Source organism: Marmota flaviventris, chromosome 1 (assembly GCF_047511675.1).
Source record: "Marmota flaviventris isolate mMarFla1 chromosome 1, mMarFla1.hap1, whole genome shotgun sequence".
Taxonomy (NCBI): Eukaryota; Metazoa; Chordata; class Mammalia; order Rodentia; family Sciuridae; genus Marmota; species Marmota flaviventris.
Genome location: NC_092498.1, coordinates 97,969,027 through 97,994,726, shown reverse-complemented (window position 1 = coordinate 97,994,726; position 25,700 = coordinate 97,969,027). Strand labels below are relative to the sequence as shown.

Sequence of the window (25,700 nt, the reverse complement as noted above, 5' to 3'; positions counted from 1 at the left end):
AAAAAATTATTTATTCATTTTAATTGCTGATGGGTCTTTATTTTTTATTTATATGTGGTACTGAGAATCGAACACAGTGCCTCACACATTCAAGGCAAGTGCTCTTCCACTGAGCCACAACCCCATCCTCTCCATATGCTTTTAAAAGTAATCACAACCAAGTCTACCTAACATACAACAAAACACACCTCATTAGACAACTCAAAGTCTCAGTATTTATTCAGATTAAAGTTTGAAAACCTCTGGATAATTTCAACACCAACAACATTAATATCAATTTCAAGCATACTATCATATTCTGAAATAACTCTTCTAGGTTTGCAGCATATTCCCACTAGTACTCCGACTCCAGCTTCTCTTTTCAGGTCTAAATACAATACAACTCCCCATGGTAAACTATTATTAAATTATTGATTCCACCAAACTCAACATGCAGTGGTAGCAAAAAATGTGTAACAACATTGGGAAAAACAATAAAGAGAAGAAAAAGAAATTTCCATTAGGAGAATTGAAAACAAAATAGTCACAGGTTGAAACCATATGCATGTAACATACCCTAATTGAAAACGATCCTATTGGTAAAGTGCATTCTTTGATCTGCCAATTGTTCTACTCCAGATCTCTACTGGAAGATAACCTTCTTTGTCTTTGCTGTGTACCAGATCTAAGTTTCTTTCTTTCTTTTTTTCTCCAAATGATAACTTACTTTAGCAAGTAACATCTTGTTCTTGTATGTTCTATGAATTTCTTGGACTGATTGAACTTTGTTCCATTTTATTCTTAGTCACTGAATATAGAACTGCAGCAGTATAAAAACTAAGAAGAACACAACAAAACAAGAAAAAATAAAATACCTCTGACCCTTATGAAACTTATATGGGAAAAAATATGCAAGAGAGAAAGGTGAGCTGTAGGGAAGTTCTCTGACAAGCAGGGCTTTTCCAGGAACAGTTAGTTTATCCACAGTAACAAGAAAGAAGTTAGTGAAGTAAGGACAATTACAAAAGATGGAACTATGGTATTTTTTTATTCATCTGTGTTTTATACAAAAAAAAAAAAGTGATCAACTGAAAACAAGGACAGGGGAGTGTTGTGCAGAATTGTACCCCACAAAATTCATGTTTTTTACCTACTTCAAAGGTAACTATACTCAGAGACAGTCTTTAAAGCAATGATTAAATGGGATTATTAAAATAGACCCTAATCCTATCTCACTGGTACCCGCCCCCCTTGTTTTTGGTAACAGGGATTGAATACAGAGGTGCTTAACCACTGAGCCACATCCCCAGCCCTTTTTATTTTGACACAGTTCTCACCAAGTTGTTTAGGGACTCACTAAGTTGCTGAGGCTGGCTTTGAATGTGCAATCCTCCTGCCTCAGGCTTCAAAATTGCTGGGATTACAGGTGTGTGACATTGCACCTGGCAGACTGGTACCCTTATAAGAAGTGGTAATTTGGACAGAGGCAAGCACAGGGGAAAGACCCTGTGAGAATGCAGCCATCAGCAAGCCAAGGAGACAGGCCTCAGAAGAAATCAGAGCTGCTGACACTGATCTTAAGCTACTAGCCTCCAGAACTATGTGAAGATAAATATCTGTTGATAATGCCACCTAGTCTGTGGTAGGAAATAAACACAGAGAGTAAGTTCTGGAGGTTTCAATACAGAGGATTAATGAATCAAATTATTGGAAGAATCAAAGAATGAAAAGGACTAGGGAATAATGCTATTTTAAAATCAAATCTAAGTTGGCACTGATTATAAGACACCATTATATTAGGTACAGAAAGGAAAAAAAAAACATTAAATTATGACATTCCACAGGGCCACATGTAAGATATATCCTCATTTCAGAGATAAGTATGAGAATGTGTTATGTTTTAGAATTAACGAAATAGAGTAGTTAAGGACTTTAAGGGCCTACATAAGGCTAGTAATTATGAGATAAAATGAAACCAGTCAGCATCCTTGATTGTTTCCAGCAATGTTCAACTGCATGGATGCAAACAAAAAGCAGAATTTTGAGAGTTTGAATATAAATATAATTTTAGTTTTCCCAAGGAAGTACAGGGAAGAAAGAAGGTGACAGAGTAGTTGAAGATGCATGTGGGGCAAGAAAGCATTTGTAATAAAAAGGGTAGCTGGAGGACTAGAGGGAATGTGCTGCAAGCTAGAAGAGTTGTTTCAGAATGAGTAACATGCCTCAAGTTGAGATTAATATTGTTGGTGTTGATAAAGTCCATGGTCTGACGAGGGCATGGTAACTAGGATGAGGTAGAGGATAGGATCACTGGAGAACTGGTGAAGAAACAAAGAAGCTAAAATTTGAAAGAACATCTATATGAATGTTGAATGTGAAATAGAAATAGCAAAAAGTGATGGTGAGCCAGGATTTACAATTTTGAAAAAATGGGTGGGGGAAAGTGAAGAATGAGTCAAGAGTTCAGGAGATGACTGTATCAAGAAGTAGGTAATATGGCTAGATGACAAGAGAGTCAAAGGTATGTAGTTTTGAGGAAATAAAAATGATCTGAAAGTGAAAATGAGGATTAAGAACACCTAGCTTGAGAGCTGGTGATGAAGCTCAGTTAGTAGAGTGCTTGCCTTGCATGCACAGAGCCCTGGCTCAGTCCCCAGCACCATAAAACAAAACAACAACATCAAAAAAAACAACAAACGTAGTTTGACTCCAAGCTTATTTAATCCCCAAAGCAAAACTTTAGGTACTGTATCCATTTCACTAATAAAAATCTGAGATACAGTTTCAATAACTTATCTAAAGTCATACAGATTACCTCTTTTCTATGCGCTGTATTATGGACATCTTTAATTAAGTATTCATTTTTATTGTTTCCATAATATTTAATGTTTATTCTATAGATGAATATTTGTAATTCTCTATAAATAATTTCATATATTTTCCATCCATACAGGTACTTCTGAATAATAGATTTCCAGAAATAGAAGTGTTAGGTCAAAGTGCAATTTTTCTTCTTCAATATTTTAAACTTTTGCCATTTAGACCTAGGAAGTATGTATGTATTTAAACATCTCTCTTCCCCACTCCCCACGTTTATATTTGTAGATAACATATTGCCATAGGAATCTTTATATCTGGTATAGCAAATCCAAATACTTGTTCTTTAGGATTATATTTTTAAAAATAGTTCTAAAATCATTAATTTTTGCAAAATAAAGTGGTTGGAAATAGAGGGTTAGAATAAAACAAAAGTGTGCAAATTTCATTTTATATAAGAGATCATATAACTAGGCACAGTAACCCACACCTGTAATCCCGGAAACTCAGGATGCTGAGGCCGGAAGATCACAAGTTCAAAGCCAGCCTCAGCAACTTAGCAAGACCCAACTTAGCAAGACCCAATATCAAAAATTTTAAAAATAAATAAAAGGGCTGGAGGTGTGGCTCAGTGGTTAAGTACCCCTTGGTTCAATCCTTAGTCTCTTTCCCCCAAAGAGAAACAGAAAGAGAGATCATTTACAGCCACTCTCTTATTCCTGAAGTTATTTACTCAACAAATGTTTATTAGGCTAGGAGGTGTAGCTCAGGGGTAAAACATCTGCCATCACAAGAAAAAAAAAAAAAAGGAGTTTGTCTTTTAAATACTTAAAGGTGATTAGAAAACAGTATGAATACAATACAAATCAACAAAGGTCCCAAAATGTAATTTTTAAAAAAATCTCTTCAGAAAAGATTAAAAACAAACCTAGCAAGGTATTTGGGGGGCAGGGGTAGGCAAGCAGAGAACACAAAATAAATAGAACAAGTAATTGTATGCTAAAGTTGGATCTAGAAAATGTTAAAAACTTAAAGAAATGGAACAAAGATTAAGTAGGTATGAACCTTTATATACTGAATAATACAGCTCTGAATGTATAAGGCAAAAGGTATAATAGCAGCATATTTTATTTTACAATTCTCCTTGAAAGATAAACAAGGATATAGGGAATCTCACCAGTGTTCAGTTAATAATAAATACTGCTTTAAAAGTATATGATAAATTGTAGTGAAGAACATACTTTTCCTAGCACCCAGAAAATATTTATAAAATGTTTGTCTTAGCAGGCTAAAATTTATCCCTTTAAAATAAAATTTCCAAAGCAGGCTACAAAAATTAATTGTATGTATTAGAACTACAAATTATTAACAAAAAACTAAAGAACAAATATATCCAACCACCTCGAAATGGAAACGCTATCCTAAATAACCTTAGATCATATGAGCAGCACCAACTTAGAAAACAACAAACACAAAACATACAGTATTCTTAATCTATAGGATAAAGCCACAGAAATTCAATAAGGAGATTCTTAACATTAAAAGTACTTCTCTTCTGGGACTGGAGTTGTGGCTCAGTGGTAGAACGCTAGCCTAGAATATGTGAAGCACTGGGTTCCATCCTCAGCACCACATAAAAAAATAAACAAAATAAAGATATTGTGTCCATCTACAACTAAAAAAAAAATTCTTAAAAATAAAAAAGTACTTTTTTTCCTGAATCAAAAGAGAAATAAACAGGCCAATCATTCAACTTAAAATTAGGAATCAATAAAGGAAGAAGGAAAGAATCAAAATCAAACTGGCGAAATAAATAAATAAACTGTAAATTAGTCCCTGGTAATGAGAGAAAGAATGGAGGTAGACTGGGACAAACCCTAGCTAGGCTAATCAGGAAAAACAAACAAACAAAAAAAACGGGCGTGCAGTCATGCCTACCTGTAGTCCAGCTACTTAGGGAAGCTAAAGCCTGAGGATCACTTAAGTCCAAGAGGAACACAAGGCCAGCCTGAGGAACACAGCTGGGACTGGGGGTGGGGGAGAGAAATAAAGACACAAAAAGGATACATAATAGATGATTTATGTATTTAAAACATTGAGCTTATTATGTGCAGCTGTATGCTACATTTTAAATATAAGGCAGAATATATGAATTTCCAGAAAAAGGAGTTACCATTATTTACTAAAACCACAACCCTGAACAGAACAAGAACACCTAATAAAACAGAAAAGGTGTGAAAGATTTACCTTCTAGAAAAGAGCCAGAAGTATCTTGTTATAAGTAAAACAGCTCAAACTGAAGTAAAGGGGAACAAAAGGGAATGGGGAGGTGGGCACAGATCTCAAGAAAACAAAGGGGCCATCACTGAGTTAGAGGAAGGGAGCTGAAAGGAGGGATGAGAAAAGAAAGGAACTGAGGAATGAAAGTGACAAAATTATGCATATATGAACATACCACAGTGTGTTCCACTTTTATGTATATCTATAAATTAAGTAAATACATGAAAGGAAGAACAGTGTAGGAAGGTGAATGGGGCCTGAAGAAGAGAAAGTATTGGGGCCTAAAGTGGAGTAAATTATATTCCATGTGTGTATTATTATGTCAAAATGGACACACCTTTTTGTGTAACTATAATGTTCCAATAGAAACATTTTAGGGGCTGGGGTGATGACTCAGTGGTGGAGTGCTTGCCTAGCATGTGTCAGGAACTGAGTTTGATTCTTAGCACCGCATATAAATAAATTAAATAAAGGACCATTGACAACTAAAATATTTTTTAAAAATATATTTTTTTAAGACATCAGGGCTGTAGCTCAGTGGTACAACACTTGCCTCACACATGTGAGGCACTGGATTCCATCCTCAACACCACATAAAAATAAAAGATATTGTCTCCACCTACAACTAAAAAAAAAAAAAAAAGTAAAACTGCTTCACTTCAATTAACACTTTCTCAGGACATTCTTATTTTAATTTTTTTTAGTTGTAGAAGGGACACAATACCTTATTTATTTATTTATTTTTAATGTGGTGCTGAGGATCAAACTCAGTGCCTCACACATGCCAGACAAGTGCACTACCACTGAGCCACAGCCCCAGCCCTCAGGACATATATTCGAAATAAAATTTTCCAGTGTATTCTGCCAATTTGTCATAACCTGTTAATCAAAACCAGACTAATCTCATATGAATAAACTTAGATACAAAATCCTAAATTCATGCTTAGTCAATACAGGAACATTAAATGAATGAACAATTTAATTCTATCAATGTAATTGGTATCATCAATAGATCAAAGGAAAAATCCACATAAACCTGCCAGTATTTAAAAAAAATAACATCTAATCCTATCAAATAGGTTTCAGGAAAAAGAATCTAAACTTTTATTTCTGATATATACTTTATTATACATAAGGGTCAAACATGAAAAATTAGACATTCAGAAAATAATTAGAATGCTCATTATACTCTAATCAACTAAAAAATGTTAGAAAAAATGAGTGAGGAATGTGGCCAATTTCAAAAGCAAAAACAGGATAGCTTTCCTATATAAGCAATGACTAGCTTAAAATACTGCAGTACTCATGCAGAGTCCATATCTAGGAACAAGAAAAATATTTTTGAAGACACCAGAACTATAATAAATTTTGCAACTTATAATGAGGGGCATAAAATTATTATATGCTCTCAATGAAATAATCCCCCATAAACTTAAATATCTAATGTGCTTTCAATTAAAACCCAGGTAAAGTGATGTAAATGATTTTGAAACTCACATGGAAAAATAAATAGGCAGTATAGAAAACTTAAAAAAGGAAACAAAACTACTCTTAATATTTCTGTCCTACAACAAATTATCTGCATATGCTACTGATTGTCCCGGGAATTAGAATACTAATTAAAAACACATACACATCACACACACACACACACACACACACACACACACACACACACACACACACACGTCAGATGCATAGTGCATGTGGTAGTGCATGCCTGTAATCCCAGAGGCTCTGGAGGCTGAGATAGGAAGATTGCAAGTTCAAAGCCAGCCTCAGCAATTTAGCAAGGGCCTAAGCAATTTAGGGAGACTCTATCTATCTCTAAATAAAATATCTTAAAAGGGCTGGTGATATGGCTCCCCTGGGTTCTATCCCTGGTGCCTCCCCTCTGCCCCACAAAAGGATACAAATGTAGTACTTGTAAAAAGAAGAGAAAGATCAGGGTGGTATACAACAGAAAGCCAAGGAATACAATCAAATAATACCTTGATGATATTTTCAAACTAGGGAAAGTATAATATGCTTTACACTTTCTTATATACTGTGTATAGCTGCTGTCCTAGGTACCATACACTGAGTGCCTTTTGTATAAGATCCTTGACTTCCAAGTTCAAAGCCAGTCTCAGCAAGCGAGACCCTGTCTCAAAATAAAATGTAAGAAAGTCTGGGAATGTGACTCACTGGTAAAGCATCCCTGGATTCAATCCCCAGTTCAAAAAATAAAAATAGTAAATAAATAAAATGTTATTGGCATGATTAGCACAACAACTCAAAAAAAAAAAGGTATAAAACTGAATCCTTACCTTGCAACATCTAACTAATTCTAAATGGTTGAGAATTAAAAGTAGAAATAGAGGGACTGGGGTTGCGGCTAAACGGTAAAGAGATTGCCTAGTACATTCGAGACCCTGGGTTCGATCCTTAACACCACATAAAAATAAACAAAATAAAAGTACTGTGTCCAACTAAAAAGAACCAAAAAAATTTTTTTAAAGTAGAAGTAGAAAGCCAGAGAAGAACTAAAATAAAACCTCTGTGAATATTTAAATAATCTCGGTCTGGGATTGTGGCTCAGCTGTAGAGCGCTGGCCTAGCACCTGCAAGGCTGGGTTCCATCCTCATCACCACATAAAAATAAATAAATAAAATAAAGGTATCGTGTCAAACTACAACTAAAAAATAATATTTTAAAAAATATTTAACTAATCTTAGGAAAGCTTTTTTCAAAGACCAACCATAAGATTAATGGACCTCACTACATTAAATATAAAAAAAAATTTTCCAATAACAACCAGGCTTTTAGGTATATAATTCATAAGGGCTCTTATAGAGATCTTCAGAACAATAGAGAGAAAAGCTAATAATTAAACATATGAATGGTTAATAACAAAGACCCAGATATCAAGTGAAATAGCGAATCTCACTAATATTCAAAGAAATACAGATTTAACAAGATGATTCATCATCAAACTAAAAAAGATCTAAATTTTGAATACCCAATGTAGGTAACCATTACTGAATGAGAAGGAATAAGAATATAAAGCTGTTAAGCTTTTCCTGAGATCAGATTAAACCTAAGCAAACATTTTTTTTAAGTGCTATAACATAGCTACTCTGAGGAAATTATGAATGCTTGAATATGTGTACTTTCACATTATTTGTAACGTAAAAGTTTTGTATGGGAATAAGTAATTGCTAAGTTATAGTTCCATAAAGGAATAACTTATAACCATTAAAAAGAAGATAGGTAGTTTAATTGGCTGACATAGAAAGATGTCCACAATATATTATAAATTAAAAAAATCAAATTACAAAGTTATGAGCAGTATAGTCCCATTAGTCCAAGGGGGGAATAAACATGTATTTATGTACATCCATCAAAGGGAAAATATTAATGGTTATCTCTGCGTTTTGTTTCTATTTTTTAATACATACATATATACACAGGGATGAGAGAGAATTGTTTCAGGCTTTTAGCTTTGTCAAAAAACCCCAAACAAACAAAACATGGCTCAGTGGATTACAAGTGATCATCATTACCATAAAAGATTATTTTAAGATTATGTTCTGGATATAAGTAAAGAGAGAATAAGACTAAAACGGTGGGGGAGGGGTGGATGAAATTCTTAAGCAATTTATAGACTATCAAATAATTTTTTTTCCAAAAAATAACGAATGGCTTATATTAATACAGTAGACTTAAGTTACAAGACTTTACTAAAAGTTCTTGTAAAAGAATACAATACCTTTACAACAATTAACTTAAAATTGGGGAAAATTTTAAAGGGTAATACTCTATAATCACTACAGTCTCATTTGAATACAATTGGAAAATTCTTGTTCTATGGTGAAAGAAGTTAAAACCCACTAAATTTGTTACTCTCTACAATTTAAAGAAGTTTTTTCCATTATGATCAAAGTTTTGGTTTCCACATTTTCAATTAGATTTCATGACTGACAGCTTATTAATTATACTTTTTTTTTTTTTTGGTGGTTCTGGAGTTCAAACCCAGGGCCACAAGAATGCCAGGCAAGCACTCCACCACTTAGTTATGTCCCCAGCCTATAAACAGCTTTTATTAGTAGTAAAAACTAGAAACAATTTAAGACAGTTAACTGGAATCCAGGTGTGGTGGTGGAGGCCTGTAATCCCAGCAACTCAGGAGACTGAGACAGAAAGACTACAAGTTTGAGGCCAGCCTCAGAAACTTGGCAAGTCTCTTGTCTCAAAATAAAAATAAAAAGGGCTCGTGGTAGAGTGCCTTCTAGGTTCAATCCCCAGTACCCCCAAAACAAAGACCACACCCCACCCGCCAAACCCCGTCATGTCAGGAATATGGAAAATGTCTTTGGTAAATGACAAGCCCTTATTATTCCCCTTATAAAGTCACTTGAAATTATAAAACCATCAAAGGATTTAAAAAGATATGTTTGCAAGCTTGCTGACAACAATCTTCCATCTATAAATACAAAACACCCTTAATCAAAGATTAAGTACATAAGTACTTAATCTTTGATTAGGTACATAAGTATTAGGTAATTATGTACCTAATTAGGTACACAAGTATAGTCTTTTTTTTAATATATAAATAGAAGCACAGAACCTCTTCTTTTGAAGACTGTCTATATATATACAGTCCACGTATACAGGTTTCTAATTAAGTTTTCCAAAATTGATATTTTCCTAATTTTTTCTGAATTAAAAGAAATAATGTAGATGTGGCTTAGAGGAACAAGCTCTGTCACCCCAGTTGTCAGAAAAAGGTCCTGGAAAACTCTCTCAGCCTCATTTTGCTTAGCTGGAGAATTACCATATAATTTTTGGTTACTGGTAAAAGCTGTTCATATTTTTAAAGTATCAAAAACAGTAGCCTTGAAAATTAGTAGATATATAATCAAAACTTATATTTCAGCTTTATTTAAAACAACAAACCTAGGGGGTAAGTAACCAATCAGTATTAGATTACACTCATAGCAAATAAATCAAAACCTTAACTTAGAAGTAGTAAGCATTTTGGTTTGGAAATATTTAACCTATTCCCTTTTAATTTTTCTCAAGAAATCTTGATATTTCCTACAAATTGGGCCATCATGAATTGGCCAGACTCAACTTAAAATCTGTTCAGAGACTTTTCCATACCAGACTTTCTCTATTCAAATTTCGAGTTGAAATTTTACAAAGATAACTCAAAATTCCATTTCTTATACTCACTTAGGTACAATTTGGATATAACTGGGAGTAACAAATACCACTAGCTTCTCCAGACATTTTTTTAAATGGTACTGGCAGCCTACTAGAAATATGATTTAACTTGGTAGCACATGACAGGAACCAAGTATATTTTGTTGACAGAATAAAACACTGAATCATAGCTAATGTATTATCGTAAATCACATTCCACAATTTATTCTAATCAATAAACTTAGCCTTACATAAAGTAACTTAAAATTTCAAGTCTCCAACAGATGAATTGAAGACCTGGACTACACACTGAGTTGCCTGCAGAAAAAAAATCTGCCATGCCAAGAAATACCTAGGGAATTTTGTATGAAAAAAAGACATTTTCTTCTTTTCCTAGGTCACATCCTATTTTTAAATTACTTACAATCTCACTTACCTGCTTCTTCCCAAAACACTTAAGCAATATTTTAAATTCCTTAGATTTTATGCAATGCTCATTGATTACTGCAGGAGAAATAACCTAAAGAATCGGTATATTCCCAACCATGATCTATTTATTAATCCAAATTCACTGAATTGAGGTATAAATGTTATGAAGGGCTGGCATTAGGGTTTTTTACTATTATATTTCATCAATTATATGACACATTGTTTCATATAATAACAATCTTACATCTGGGATTGATTATTTTACACTTCATGGCATCTCAGTGTTGTGTTTTCTTCTAAGTGGCACATAAGATATTGGTGTGTCTCATAAGCAATGCTGTCTTAGAATAATGTTAGAAAGTGTAGTTCAAAATTTCCATTTCAAAGCCAACAATATCTCTGTCCTCCCAGCCACTCTCCCAGGATAAGTAAGTAACTGAAATGCTTAATTAGAAAAACTATGAAAAACTATCCAAACACAGTTCACTTTTATATAAAATATTTAATTTTTAAAACACAGGCTATTCATGTCACATAAATATCTTCAATTTTAGGTTAGCTGCTTATGGCCAGCAGAATTATTAAGTGTGACTATTAAGAATAACTTAGATACTGTCACTTATAGGAAAGTCTAAAGCTCTAAGACTCACCATATTAAAATTTCAGAGACTTGAATACTGTAGCTATTTTGCTAAATTTCAAAATATTTCTTCACTTCCTGTAATGTAGTTTTATTATAAGTTGTTAGTACTCCAATATTCAAATAAAAGCAAAATAATTTTTCTTTCATTTTTTTCTCCCAAAACAACAAAAAATAAAATGGTCAACTGACATCAATTCATTTTATAATAGTAAAATGTAAATTAGCTTCTTTAAAATATGCTTACTGTTACCAAACTATGTTTCCCACATCCTGTTTTGAAATGCAGGTTCACAAGTCAGAGAGCACAGGGTTAACTGGCTTTAGAACTGGAGCATTTTTTCATTCTGTAACAGTTATTCCAATTTAAGACTCCAATCAAAAGATTAAACAATTAAAACAAAATGGTTAATTGGCACAACTTTTGATTTCCAGAGTCTGTTTTTCCATTTAATGATGATGGAAACACTTGTTAGTTACCTTTGGTTCCTTTCCAAAATTATTATAAGCGTGTGCTTGCGCGCGTGCATGCGCACACACATGCACAAAACGAGAGACCCCAAAACATTACGGTTTAAATAACAATTATTCCATCTTTCTTTGTTACTTTCAATAAAAGAAAAAAAATGTTAAAATGAACTAAGATTTTGTATGTCTGGCAGAAGTCATAATAAACTTTATAGAAGGTGAGAGGAAGGAAGATAAGAGGTCTTCTCTATTTCTTTTTGCTTCAATAAATTCAATCTAGGCAATATTTCTAGTTAACGAGTTGACTTTTTCTTAAAATGGCAACTGCATAACTTAAAAAATATGGTGTTTGCCACCCCTCCTCCCATGAACATTTTAATACATTTAAGCAAATTATGTTATTAATTCTTGCTTCTAAACTCCAAATGAAAATAGGGACAATATGGCAGCCTGAAAGAAAACGGTATCTTAAAATTCTCATTTAGCTGTTACCTTCAACCATTTAAATAACAAAACTTTTTAGAACTTCTCAGAAGTAACAAAAGGTACTGACAGCAGGTCTATTCCCTTTCTTTGCTCTCACTCCCCTACCAAGAGAAGGTGGTAGTGAAAGATAACATGGCCCAAAGATAGGCAGAAAATGAAGTGTGACAGGCAGAGGGAATGGACCTCACAGGGACTGAATAGGCAGCCACCCAAAACTTGAGAGCTTGCTGCCTGTTCAGTACAATGCATTGATTCCCTTTAAAAGACAAATGGGTGTAAAGGTTAACTACCTTTTCAGACCTTAAGCTCACCAGTTAAGGCACTTACTTAACCCTCCCCACCCCATATTTTTCATATAAAACCCACTATTTCATTTGAATGCATTTTGCTAGGCTATGATAATCTGCAAAACAAACAAAAATAACGTTGACCATTTTCTTTTATAAAACTGTTGCATCAAGAGAAAGGTTGTGTTTTATTTTCTGAAATGAGCACAAAGTACACCTTTCACAATAACACTGAAAGCAGGTGCAAGGACTGACAGTGACCTTTGACTAAAGGTAGCTTTGTAAAAAGAAAAATACCAAATAAATCAGTGCCCTTTCTGATTGTTGTAAAACTGGAGGGGGGCAGGAAGGGGTTGTTTGTTACATAAAAGTTGGTCCAAACTTACAAAAAAAGCACAAATGTGCATAGTTCAGAAGATCTGCAAGAGGGTCATAAAAGGCTTATGTCCCTAAGATTAGCATCCACTTAAAACTGCAAGAATACAAAATAAAATTGTTAACTAGAATTGTGAAGATGTACAATCAATAGATCTAGTTTTAAGAACAGCATGAATTTAAGCAAAGTTTTTTTTCTTTTTTTTTAAACTATTGTATGCAAGACCCTTTTCCACATAAAAATAAAGCTGTTGTTGAATTAATATTATTCAAGTCTCTTGGACTGCTGCCTTAAATTGCAGCTAGAAAAGTCTTTCCAGATAAAAATGATGTGCCTGAGGAAAAACAGATACTCAAAATGGTAACCCTCTCCCTCGACCTCTGCCAGCTGATGTGCTAATGTGTCCTCTGTATCCTTGTGAATATCCAGGCCCTTGGGCAGGAGAGGTCCAGGTCTGTCCATGCATGAGGCTGGGGCCTCCTGGATTTTCCTGTAAATTACCACCATAGTTATAGTTGTGCATCTTTGCTGGCAAAGGATGAGTACTCTCTGACCCTGTGGAAGGGTCACTGCTATTTGCCAGGACTGCAATAGGACCATGGCTATATTCAAATCTATGGTCCTTGTCTCCACTAAATAACATGGGACCAGCATTGAGGTAAATGTCTCCATATCCAGCTACTGAACTGGGAAATGACTCAGAAAAGGCAGAAGGCTGAGGTGGACCACCAGAATGAGATGAAGCAGTACTGTAGTTATCCAAAGACTGAATATCTGAGTTTCCAACGAAGCTACGTCGTTCCAATGGTGGAGCAGAACTACTTCCAAGACCATCGTTGCTAACATAAGGAGCAGAAGAGAAAGAAGAGGATCCAAAGCTGTCCTTGTAGTCTGAAGTGGGCACATAAGTGTCTGCTGCTGGATAATCAATACCACCTTCTCTTTTGGGATCATCCTGGGGCTGGTGCTGAGCAAGCAGCTGTAACAGGGCTGCTTTCACTCCAGCATGAGGGTCAGTTAATGAGGAACTAGTGGTAGGTACATGCTGGTTTTCTGTCCGATAATCCAGATCTTCCTCAGTGACTGGTGGTGGTTCGGGAGGCTCAGGAGGACGTTGATCAGGAGGCAGAATCCGAGGCCGGTCTGGTTCTGGCGTTAACTCCAAAATCCTCCTATCTTGGTGCTGAATGAGGTCATCTTGCCCTAAGTGAAACAAAACAAAAAGAGAGTCAAAAGCTAGACAACTGAATATTCAAAACAGATGTTTCCTATGGGTGGTCCTAAAGATGATTAGATGTTCTGTCTCAGGAAAAACACTGAATGAAAAGGAGAAAAGTTTACAAGTTTACAAGTAATGTTGCCTATTGTCATTTAAGTACAGGATAATAGTATGAATAAAGTTTATGCCTTGATCAAACATTCTTTTGTATTTGGAACAAGAGATTATCTTTTAACCTTAGGCTGACCTTACAAAAGTCTATAGCATTCATAATGAATTATGTCACACCTGGATACTTTGTTAAAGAATCTCTTCTTGGGAATAAACAAACTAGGAAACCAACCTATCACCAGTGACCCAGAATTTTCAGACCATCTCTTAGCAATGTCACTTAACAATCTGCATTATAGCAAACCAACAACATCGAGAAAACAATATGAATACAGCTGTGTTAGTAAGTAGTCAGGTATCTATACACTCACCCGATACCGGTGTGCTAGGTTCTGGAGGTGGCCTGAGTTGTAATGATGCTTCATGTCCTGATCCATTTTCCCGTTCTTCTAGTAGCACATCTTTCTGTTTTGACTGTTGAGCCTTTATTAACTGAGTCAACAGAACTGCAAATGCACTCTGCACAGCCGCCTGGGCAGCATCAGTCTCCACTTTAGGCTGGACGGTCTGAGAAGGCTGAATTCCTCCCAATGGTTTCGAAGGCTCCTGCTGTGGTGTTGATGGATCTGTCTGTTTTTCACCTGTTGCCAAAATTCCAGCAGGAAGGTTTATTTTATTTAGCTGCTGTTGAGTCTCAGAGTTTACCTTAATGTTCAATACTTGGACAAAATCAGCCATATTAACACTTGTTTTAGACTGTAGTAGGTTTAGTAGAATTGCCAATTCACTGTGGTTTAACTGCTGTCCAGGGCCTGTTATTACTAAAGACAAAATTTGTATTAATTAGAACTGCCATAATCCACAGCTCCTCCCACCCTCCAAATGGTTCCATGTTACCATATTAAAATATACATTTAAGGGAGAGTACTTCAGAAACACTGTGAAAAGGGCACCTCAATCTAGTTCCCTATCATGACATGTAACTGGAACATAAATTAGAACAAAAGAGAACTGCAGTCAATTTTCAATAAGTAATCTTTAAGAGTAAATACTTCAAAAGAAGTAAATACTTCAAAAGAAAAATCAAAACTATCAATAGAATCCCACTCTAAAGATTTAACCAGGAAATATCACTTTGTGAATGGAAAATGAATAATGATGATAGCTAACAGAGTGTCAGGTACTTTCTTAGCATTTTAAATCCTTTATTCTTCACAATCACCTTACAAGGCAGGCTCTCATATTAGCCTCATTTTACTGAAAAAGAAACTGACCTAAACAGACTATGTAACTTAGTGCCTAAGGTCACAGAATTTATAAGCTGCAGAAATTATATCTCAACTCTCTCTGATTCCAGAATCTGAGCTCTTAAACTAATACACCTATTTCTTCTCTAAAATAAAGTTTATTACTCAAGAATCTAACCTTATCTTTGAAGTAAATTCAAATTAGGATGTATTACCAACTCTGAAAAAAAATCTGTTTTTACTTTCAATAAGTTAGGAATGCTTTCAGAAACATGCTTATTATATGCATGTATGACAGCATTAACTCATCACCAGTAACAGATTCAATTGTTCTTTCCAATTTTCAGTTTAGATTTCAGATGGTTGACATAGGTTCTTGTGCAAGCTTATGTGAATCACATTTAACAACAAGGCTCAAATGCATATTATACTATACATGGTGGTCAGATGATACTGATAAGCAATTTCCATTACCACAGATGTCAGACTCATAGACAAGAGACTCTAAGAAGATGAAAGGCTGATGATTAATGCCATTCATATTACTCTTTTTATATCACTTATATATTTTGAGATACTTTTTATTACTTCTTAGTATTATATTTAGGTTAATTCAAAACAAACTTGAGCAAATTCTTCTTATGATCCGCAAGCATTCATAAAGAACCATGTTAGTTTGCTATACCCCAAGGGCCAGTTTTCCTCTTTTTCTTTTTTTGTAAGTTGTTGATAGATCTTTATTTTATTTATTTACATGTGGCACTGATAATTGAACCCAGTGCCTCACACATGCCAGGCAAGTGAGCTACCACTGAGCCACAGCCCCAGACACCTTTTTATTTTTCTTATTAGCATAAATAATCTCCATGTGAACTCAGGGAAACACTCTCTCACAGAAGTGTCTCTTTTGGAATAGAAGCATTTTCTTATTTCAATCCACTGATGATAAAGGAAATGAAGCAGAAAGAAAATTCTTGCTTTTTAAATATTTTTATCTTTGTTTTATTTATTTAGTTATGTGGGGTTGAGGATCAAACCCAGTGCCTCATGTATGCGAGGCAAGCACTCAACCACTGAACTACCCCAGCCCCAAATTCTCACTTTTTAATATAAATGTGTTTTTAAAACTATCAAAAAAGTAAAAGAAAAATATTAAAACTCTCCACCATAATTAGAGTTGTAAAATAATTCAGAGATAAGTATAAAATAAGCTCAGAAGGCAGTTCATTTTTTACCAGCTAAAGTAAACTACCCTCTATTCTTCTAGGTGTGCTCCTACTCTCCTCCTGACAGTCATGAAAATAAGACAACTATTACCTGAGATAATAGACTACACCCTTTAAACTTCTTTATTTCCATTCTCAAATCCTCTTAGAGTAATACAGTATATAAAACATATAACATATATTAATAGGAACAATTACTGTTCTCTTTTGCCTTTCTTCATATTTTACATATTTTTTAAAAAAGCAAAATAATACTGAACTTGATATAGATTAACCCTCACTGTATAAAACAGATGTGTCTCCTAAAGTTATATATATATCAAATATTCTCATGTGTAAGGAAACTTCACTATTTCAAGAAGGAATATGTCTGAACAACAAATAACCATTGCTTTGGTTTTTAAAGTCTCAGGTACTTTATATGTGTGGTTTAACCAAGGACAAGGTTAAGCTTGTAGATTATATGGGCAAGCACTAATGGTAATCTTTCTCAAGCTTTCTCAACTAATCTCCTCTATATTTATACTCAACCACCAAAAGTTCAAAAGTTCAATATGATCCATAGATCTTTTTTAATTAACTAATTACTCATCTCAATAAGTGCTGGTCTATTTTTTTCAGGTTTAACAAATCACTACTTACACACACACACACACACACACACACACTTATTTTATATCAACTTTGTCTTTGTTAAAAACAATTAAACTGAAGCTGAATGTTTCTGGATTCTTGAAACAAATGAGAAAGTATGTTTCATTTTTACAGGTTATTCACTAAATGAGGTGATTTTAACACCACTTCTGAGAACACTGAAATAGCTAACTTTCCATGAAGAAGGTTACTTCTATGACAGACTGAGTCAGAGGAAGAAATCTAAATTTTTACCAAAATAAGTGGATATAAAATATCTTCCTTTATCATTTTATTTCTGGCACAAATATCTGAATTTCTATGATGTAACAAATACATATCATTGAGTGACCTGAGGACATTATAAATGGCATGAAAGAGTTCTCATTATGATTTTTGGCTGTCTTTCCTATCTTCTTCTTCCTATTCCGTAAGTATCCACAGACATTGAGCGCTGAGCTTCCCGGAGAATAGTGTTAGTAAAAGATGTACTGAGTCCTGCACTAGGGAAAAAGAGAAATCTGACCAACCACCAATCATAAGTAAGTTGATATTTCTTTAGAAATTATCTTACCTTGAGATTGCTAAAAATTGTGGTTGCCAAGAAGCAATGAAACTTCTATACTGGCACAAACAATAAGGAGACATCAAGTTCCATGAATAAACCTTAATTTTCATCCAGATGCTTTGACAGCAGAGTAATATAATCAACATTAGCCATAAAACAATGTGAAGAAAATCAACCCATGTAAAATATTACTGACCAGGTGCTACATTTGAGTTGCCCTGAGATTTCAGTTGTGTAGATGGCAACACACCCTGGGGTGTGTTGGTTCTGCTGTCATCTAAGCCCAAAGACAAGTCCTTTCTGGGGGCTTTAATTGTGGAAACATCATCAGTCATGCCCATCTGCTTCTGTCTTCTTCGCTTTTTACTCCATAACTCATGACAATCTTGCCATAAAGGAAGGCTGAAAATATATATGAGTATTAAATTGTGAATAGTATTTCTTTTTTTTTTTTAAGTTGTCAATGGATCTTTTATTTATTTATATGTGGTGCTGAGAATCGAACCCAGTGCCTCACACATGCCAGGCAAGCACTCTATCACCGAGCCACAACCCCAGCCCATGAATGGTATTTCTTAATAAAAAAAATATGCTAACATTACTATGTAGCACCAAAGCTATATCCCAAGCCCCCAAATCATTCTTGAAGACTTCATATGTAGACTTAGTAAAACTCCTCCAATAAAAATCATCTTTGCCCCATGTCCTTCAGGGCTTTACCTTTATTGATGAACAATTTTTGTCTTCTAAATAATCAATAAATAATCACTTATAAAAATTTTGAATGAAGAATATATATTCATAAAAGTAGGCTAACATTATCCTTGGTGCAACATTTTTATAGGCAATTCTTATCATATACATCTTACACTGAATAGGACATGAAGGAGGCAGAAACATGCGATTTGCAGAAACTAGATACAAGATAAAAAAAAAATACAGGCTAGAATATGACATTTGTGGGAAAACTTCCTAGGAAAAGCTTTTATTTCTTGATAATAAAATGCTCTGAAATTATCTTGATGCTACAGATGAATTTTAAAAACAGGTACTTCAGGCACTGAGAAGGTCATCACTCATCAACAGAGTTCTGAATAACTAGTTAACTATCAAAATCACCCACAATTCTGAAATGATGACCTGAATGTAATTTCATAAAAAGTATTACCACTACAGAATAATTTTGCTTAAAGAAAGACATAAATATGTGATTTATAAATGTTTCTTATTACCCTAACAAAAAATCCTGTGCAAACATTACTATTTTATTTATTTTAAAGATAAGAAAATTGAGGCTTGGAAAGGTTAGTAAACTTGCCCAGAATATCTATAAATTTCTTTAAGCAACCCTACCTGGTGATATATACCTGCAAGTCCTCAACCTGGATGTTTTACCTCGAGGAGCACATGAAGCCTTTCCAAAGGGCTACACCTGAAATTGTTTTAAGGGAATTTCCATATCCATATGTCTTTTTTCCTAAGACTGAACTTTGAAAGTTGCCTGCATGTTCAAGCAAATTCTTTCACACCTCCTCTTTTGCAATTACTTGTGTTATAAAATAAAGGCATATGTAACACTGTGGTTGAATCTTAGCAATATAATAAAATATTAGTAAAAAAAGGTCATTTCCAAAAGATTACAGATAGCATGACACCTTTTATAAAATTAAAAAACTAAAATTTTAAAATATAATTTATGAGTACATACAGATGGCAACAAAAAGTATATACCAAAAAAACAAACAAACAAACAACAACAACAAAAAAAACCAGGGATGGTGGTTACCTCAGGTGGAGGAAGGCAAGGGGATAAGTGGGAAGAAGGGTTATGATATGATTAAAATAAGGTTATTTTCAAAGTTCTAGGTTTTGTTTGGTAGGTTCATGGCTGCTTATTAACATTATTTAAAATAACTAATTAAAAAATAAAAGAGAGCCATGCATGGACCAATGATGAGTGACACAAGGATTATGATTAAACCAAGTCTATGCACCTGAGGTCTGAAAACAAAACAAAGGCATACCTCTCAGCCATCTTACTATGGTGCATTGCCTCAGCGTGTAAAAACCTCCTGGAGTAACAAACAAAGGTACAATTTGAAATATTGGTATGAAGCTTTAAGGTATCACAAATCCTCCAAAGACTTTCCTTTCTCTCTCTCTCTCTCTCTCTGTGTGTGTGTGTGTGTGTGTATGTGTGTGTGTGGAATGTAAGCCTTAGCCTCTACTGGGATACTCTGAATTCAGATATATTACAGTTCTACAGAGTGGGTAAATGAAGTGATATCCCCCTCTTACATCGTGATGGTCAAGAAATGCAGTGCTCTTACAGGAGAATCTCATAAGAGCAGAGCAAAGTAATCCATAAAAAGGGTGTTTCCTCCCACAATTTAAACTTCAGAGTTTCTTTAAAGGTTATCTCAACACTTGACTCTAGGTCAGATAAACATTACCCTACAAACAGCTAAAATAATAAGGTTAGCAATGCTGATTCTTTTAGATAGACCAGAAATATTTTCCAAATAACTAAATGGAGGAAGTTTGGTTGAAATTCAGGCTTGCAAGTAACTTGGCCTTTGTGCCTCAGTTTCCTAACCTTTAAAAACAATATTAACAACACTACCCACTCTATGGGGGTAGAGGCAGTATATGTTAATATAGGTAAACACTTGAATATGCCCCTCACACAGTAGGCACAATATTCATGTTTGATATCAACTGACCATCATTCAACAAGGGAGGTTAAAACTATTTTCTTCAGATCATATCATGAAATATTTATTCCAATGATAATCATATTTCACCTTATAAAACAACTAATGGAGTTTTTCTGATTTATTTAATACTCCACTCTCATTTGATTATTCTGAAAAAAATATTTATCAAAGGAATACCCATGCTTTTCTTCATAGTCCTTAACTCATAATTTATATTTTTTGCTACTCTTGCATCGTATTACAAAATAAAATGCTCTATGCTTGCATAACTTTGTTATTCAAATATTAAATCAATGCCACTATAATTTCAACCTGACTGCTTTACTAATTTATCTAATAAAACACACTCCATATTACTGGTTTACAGAATGTCCCTCAAATATGTACTAACATACCTATTTTTAATTTGAAAAAATGCAGTCAGGTATGCTGTGATAAAATTTAAGTGATTTAGGTGATTTAACATTAATTACAATTTATAAGAAAAAGTTACAAGTATTACAAAAAGTCATTTAATAAATATGGATAGCCAGGTTCCATGCCTGTAACCCCAGAAGCTGGGGAAGCTGAGGCAGAAGGATTCCAAGTTCAAAGCTATAGGTAAGCACTTGAATATGCCCCTCACACAGTAGGCACAATTAGTGAGGCCCTAAATAACTTAGTGAGACACTGTTTCAAAATTTTAAAAAAAGAGGGGACTGAGGATGTGGCTTAGCGGTTATATGCCCTGGGTTCAATCCCAGGTATCAAAAAAAAAAGACAAAGCCAATGAAAACTGAATACTTAAATGACTGGATAAGAAATCCTTTCATAGTTAACATGGTTTCCAGTTCTTTACTATCAAGAAAATTGAAGGAAAAAAACTTTAAATTGATGTCTTAAAGTTACTGAAAATCACTTGATTAAAAATTTTGGATACATAACATGGAAGAAATTCAAAGACGGTAATATAATTATGAACAGCTCCTTCTACTCTCAAATACTTACTTATTAAGAGTATTCATAAGAATAAAAAATAAGGCTGGGGCTATAGCTCAGTGGTAGAGCACGTCCATGAAGCCCTGGGATTGATCCCAAGCAACAACAAAATAAATAAATAAATAATAAAATAAAATAAGAATGAATGTGGAACTGTATCTCACTGTAGAATAATAGTAATCAACAGGTACACCTTCATTAGATTTCACTGATTTTTTTCCTTTTTTTTTTAACTTACGTATAGGATGTATATATATAGAGAGTAATTAATGTAATGCATGTTACATTATAATAAAAACCTACAGAAGTAATGGAATTTCAAGATGAAAAAGGAACAATGTCTAACTGTGCAACATTTTCTAAGTGATCACTGAATGTTACCATATTTAGATCCTACTGGATACATTTGCTAGTTCAGGGAAAGACTAATATAACTGCTCTACTTTAAAATCTCAACATTTAAAATATATCAAAAATTATATCCTTCATAACTATTTAAACCCTTAATTTTAAAAGTTTAGATATCAACAGAAAATATCCTCTATACAGTTTTAGCAGAATTCTCTCAAGAGCACAAACTAAAGTGATTAAAATTAGAATTAACTAATAATGGGATAAAATAATATATTCCTCTTAATGTGATAGAAGAGAAAGCACACATCACCACGCAGATAATATTCTTTATTGTTTGGAGGGTAGTGGGGGATTGAATCCAGGGGTGCTTAACAATTGAGCCACATGCCCAGTCCTTTTTATTTTTTGAGACATGGTCTTTCTAAGTTTCTGAAGCTAACCTCAAACTTGAGATCTTCCTCCCTCAGCTTCCCAAAATGCTGAGATTACAGGTGTGTATTACCACGGCTGGCTAGACAGAATTCTCCCCCTGAAAAAACATCAAACTAATTCTAATCATGGGAAAGCAATCAAATCCAGATTGTGGAATGTTTTATGAAACAGCTAGCTTGGGCTTTTCAAAGAATGACATGATAAAAGTCCTAAGGACACACCAACTAAATACAATGTGAAGTCTAAATCAGTTTAATTTTTTTTTAAAAGTCAATAAAAATTATTGGGCCACTAGGAAAATCTAAATATGGACTATTAGCTATTATAATGTGAAATTTCTTACGTTTTTATAATTAAAATGGTATTTTAAGTATGTAAAAGTCTTAGTTCTTACAGATATATAATATTTACAAATGAAGTGTCACCTCCACAAAACAATATTCAACTAGTTCAGGGAAAAATTTATATAGAGTGATAATGCAAATGTATCCAAATAATAACAACTGGTGAATCTAGGTAAAGGATATGAATGCTCATTGTACTGTTCTTGTTTTTTGTTTTGTTTTTGGTTTTTTTGGTAGAGTTGAAAAGTTTCCAAATTAAAAGTTATTAAAAAAATTCTTTGACAGGGAGGAGAGTCAAAGTTTTGAGACTACTAACACATTCTGATAAGCAAAAAAAAATATGAAAAACTCAATTTAATAGTGAATGTAATAGTGAATGATTCAGTTCCTCACCATGTCAGATGACAGGCTCTTTTCACCTTTTTTTTTTTTTAAATCATCCTAAAGCCTATCCAAACATAGTTCAATAAAATCTTTTTAAAATTTGTTTTATTTATTTATTTTTTTATATGGTGCTGAGAATCAAACCCAGTGCCTCACACATGCGAGGCAAGTGCTCCACCCCAACCCTCAATAAAATCTAATGAAGCTAAATATAACAGCTTCACAGAAATACAGTAAGCCCAACCTAATAAGTGGAAGAGCTATGATTTGAATTCCAAAGCCCATGTTTGTTCATACAAAATATGTTAATTTTATTTAAAGACACATAAGATTAGTCTTATTTTTAACCCATCATGTTAAAAATTACTTAAAAAAAATACAAAGTTTCTAGACCCTATCAAGAAAGAAGTAAATGAACCATTTTCTCCCCTTCTCTCTCTCAGAATCAATCCTAGAGATATTATAAGAGCCATGAGAATGTGAAGGTTCAAAAGCACAGCTACTCTGATTCTGAAACAATGCAGTTTCCCCTCCATCAGATAATAACTCATTCTATATATGCTTCTGATACTAATACTGTTTTAGTCAGTGATAAGGATTTTCTGTTGTGCAGGAGGATGCTATAGAATATTTTCAGAATTTCTCTTTCTTAATTTTGAGAGCTGGCTCCACCCTTTACTAGATTTGTATTCTTGGGCAAGTTTCTTAACCTCTTTGAGCCTGCTTCCTCCTCTGTAAAATGGTGAGAAGGATAATAATACCTACCTTAGAGGATTATAAAGATTAATATAATACATGAAAATAGCACAATACTCAAAATTTTATCTATAAATATTACTAGCAGTGTAAGTATTGACAGAATTAGCAGCAGCAATATTTTCTTAAAGCTGAAATACATTACAATATCTTGCTGAACTAACCCAACATTAGCTAGAGAAAGGCCGCATCCCATGATTAGCTCAACATTAAGCAAGCATCTAACTGCATTCTAGATGTGCAAACTACACACAGTACTGCAGTTTTATTTTATTTACTTATTTTGGTCTCTTTCAACTTAATTAGGCATGGAAAATCTTTTTTGATCATTATATACAGATGTTATTAAAACTGTCCAGATTCTACATATGTGAAATCTAATATAATAAAAAGCTACTTACTCTGGTGGAGGCATTTTTGAGGGTTCAACATCTCGTAGGAACTCACACTGAAGAGCCTGCTCAGCTGTGCACCGCTTACTAGGATCCAAGGCGAGCATGTAATCAAATAAGTCTAAAGCAGCTGCAGGAATACTATATAAGAGGATTACAAAAGTCATATATGTTTTGTAGACACAAGTATAGTATTTCTTTAGAAGCTTAACATAAAATATTTTTAGTTAATTTTTTAAATTAAAAATCAAATTATTTTAAATGCTAGCATTTTATGTTTATAATACTTTATTCCAATAAATCTCAAATTTTCCTTTGAAGAAATATTTAATTACACAATTTTTATAACTAATTGGGGAAAACAATGTATTTTATTATTCTATCGGCAATTTTATTATATCAAAGTAAAAACCAAACAGAATAGTTTTCTAAACCAAAGTGAAAACCTAAACTTAAGTAACTTAAAGTTGTATCAATAAAATTTAAAACAATATCAATGAAATTCTTTGGTATAAGCACCAACCATACTATCCAAATCACTGATTCTACAGTGGTGGTGAAAAGGAAATTTGCATATACCAAAGGCAAACTTCAAAATTAAATGGCCTAGCAGAACTGGATAGATCTACTACAAATCAAGAGGATCAAGTAACATTCAGAATTCACAAAAAAATAACAAATTCAATGCAATATAGATGCTTAAGCATTCGCTTCTTACAAAACAAATTCTTCTCTTAACTTTCGACGATACTGCTTCTTTGGTTTCATGGTGTTGAAATATGGTAGTTTAATTACATCAGGCCACACTGCAGGACATGGGCTCCCACATATACGGCTAAACAATACACAAAAAGAAGTACATCACTATGAACTACATAGAAAAAAATTATACCCACAATTATTCTACAAAACATTAACTGATTTTCAAGTACACCAAAGTCGAAGCTTTTATACAATGTATAAAAGTCTGATTAAATATTTTAGTAATCACAGGACAATTAAAGAAATCAAATTGTTTTCAGTATATGCCTCTAGCAACTCAAGCATTCCAGTAAGTAGAGAACCTTCGTATTTCAAAATACATGGCCTATTCTTAAAACCAACTTAAAAAATGTTATGACTATAATTTAAGCATATATCTCACTGTTTTCTGGGTACCTGGCACTTCCTGTTCAAATGAATTAAAACTGTTTACAATAATAGCATAAACAGATTTCTGAGATGGTATACCATCTCAGGAAGCTAACTGCAGTAAAGACTGCAACTTATAACAATCTTAAAATATTAAAGATCAGTTTAAAGTAGTGCCACTGACTGATCACAAGACATTTAAAAGTTTTAACTCCTTTATTCTCTGCTATCTATATCTTGAAACTACTCATTAATTTG

At 33.7% G+C, this 25,700-nt stretch overlaps 1 protein-coding gene across 2 annotated transcripts in view; it reads right to left on the bottom strand.

The window, feature by feature from the left end:
- Positions 1–12,743: 12,743 nt before the first annotated feature.
- Positions 12,744–25,700, bottom strand: part of Cdk13 (cyclin dependent kinase 13) — a 98,321-nt gene continuing 85,364 nt past the window's right edge. Inside the window, exons 10-14 of one of the 2 annotated variants that reach the window (XM_071614131.1) lie at positions 25,030–25,146; positions 24,321–24,452; positions 18,151–18,356; positions 14,652–15,101; positions 12,744–14,153 (exon numbers count right to left, since the gene is read on the bottom strand). In XM_071614131.1, the coding sequence (XP_071470232.1) occupies positions 13,303–14,153; positions 14,652–15,101; positions 18,151–18,356; positions 24,321–24,452; positions 25,030–25,146 (1,756 nt within the window). In that variant the 3' untranslated portion in view covers positions 12,744–13,302. The remainder of the gene's footprint in view (positions 14,154–14,651; positions 15,102–18,150; positions 18,357–24,320; positions 24,453–25,029; positions 25,147–25,700) is intronic. The other variant, XM_071614135.1, reaches the window with a different exon arrangement.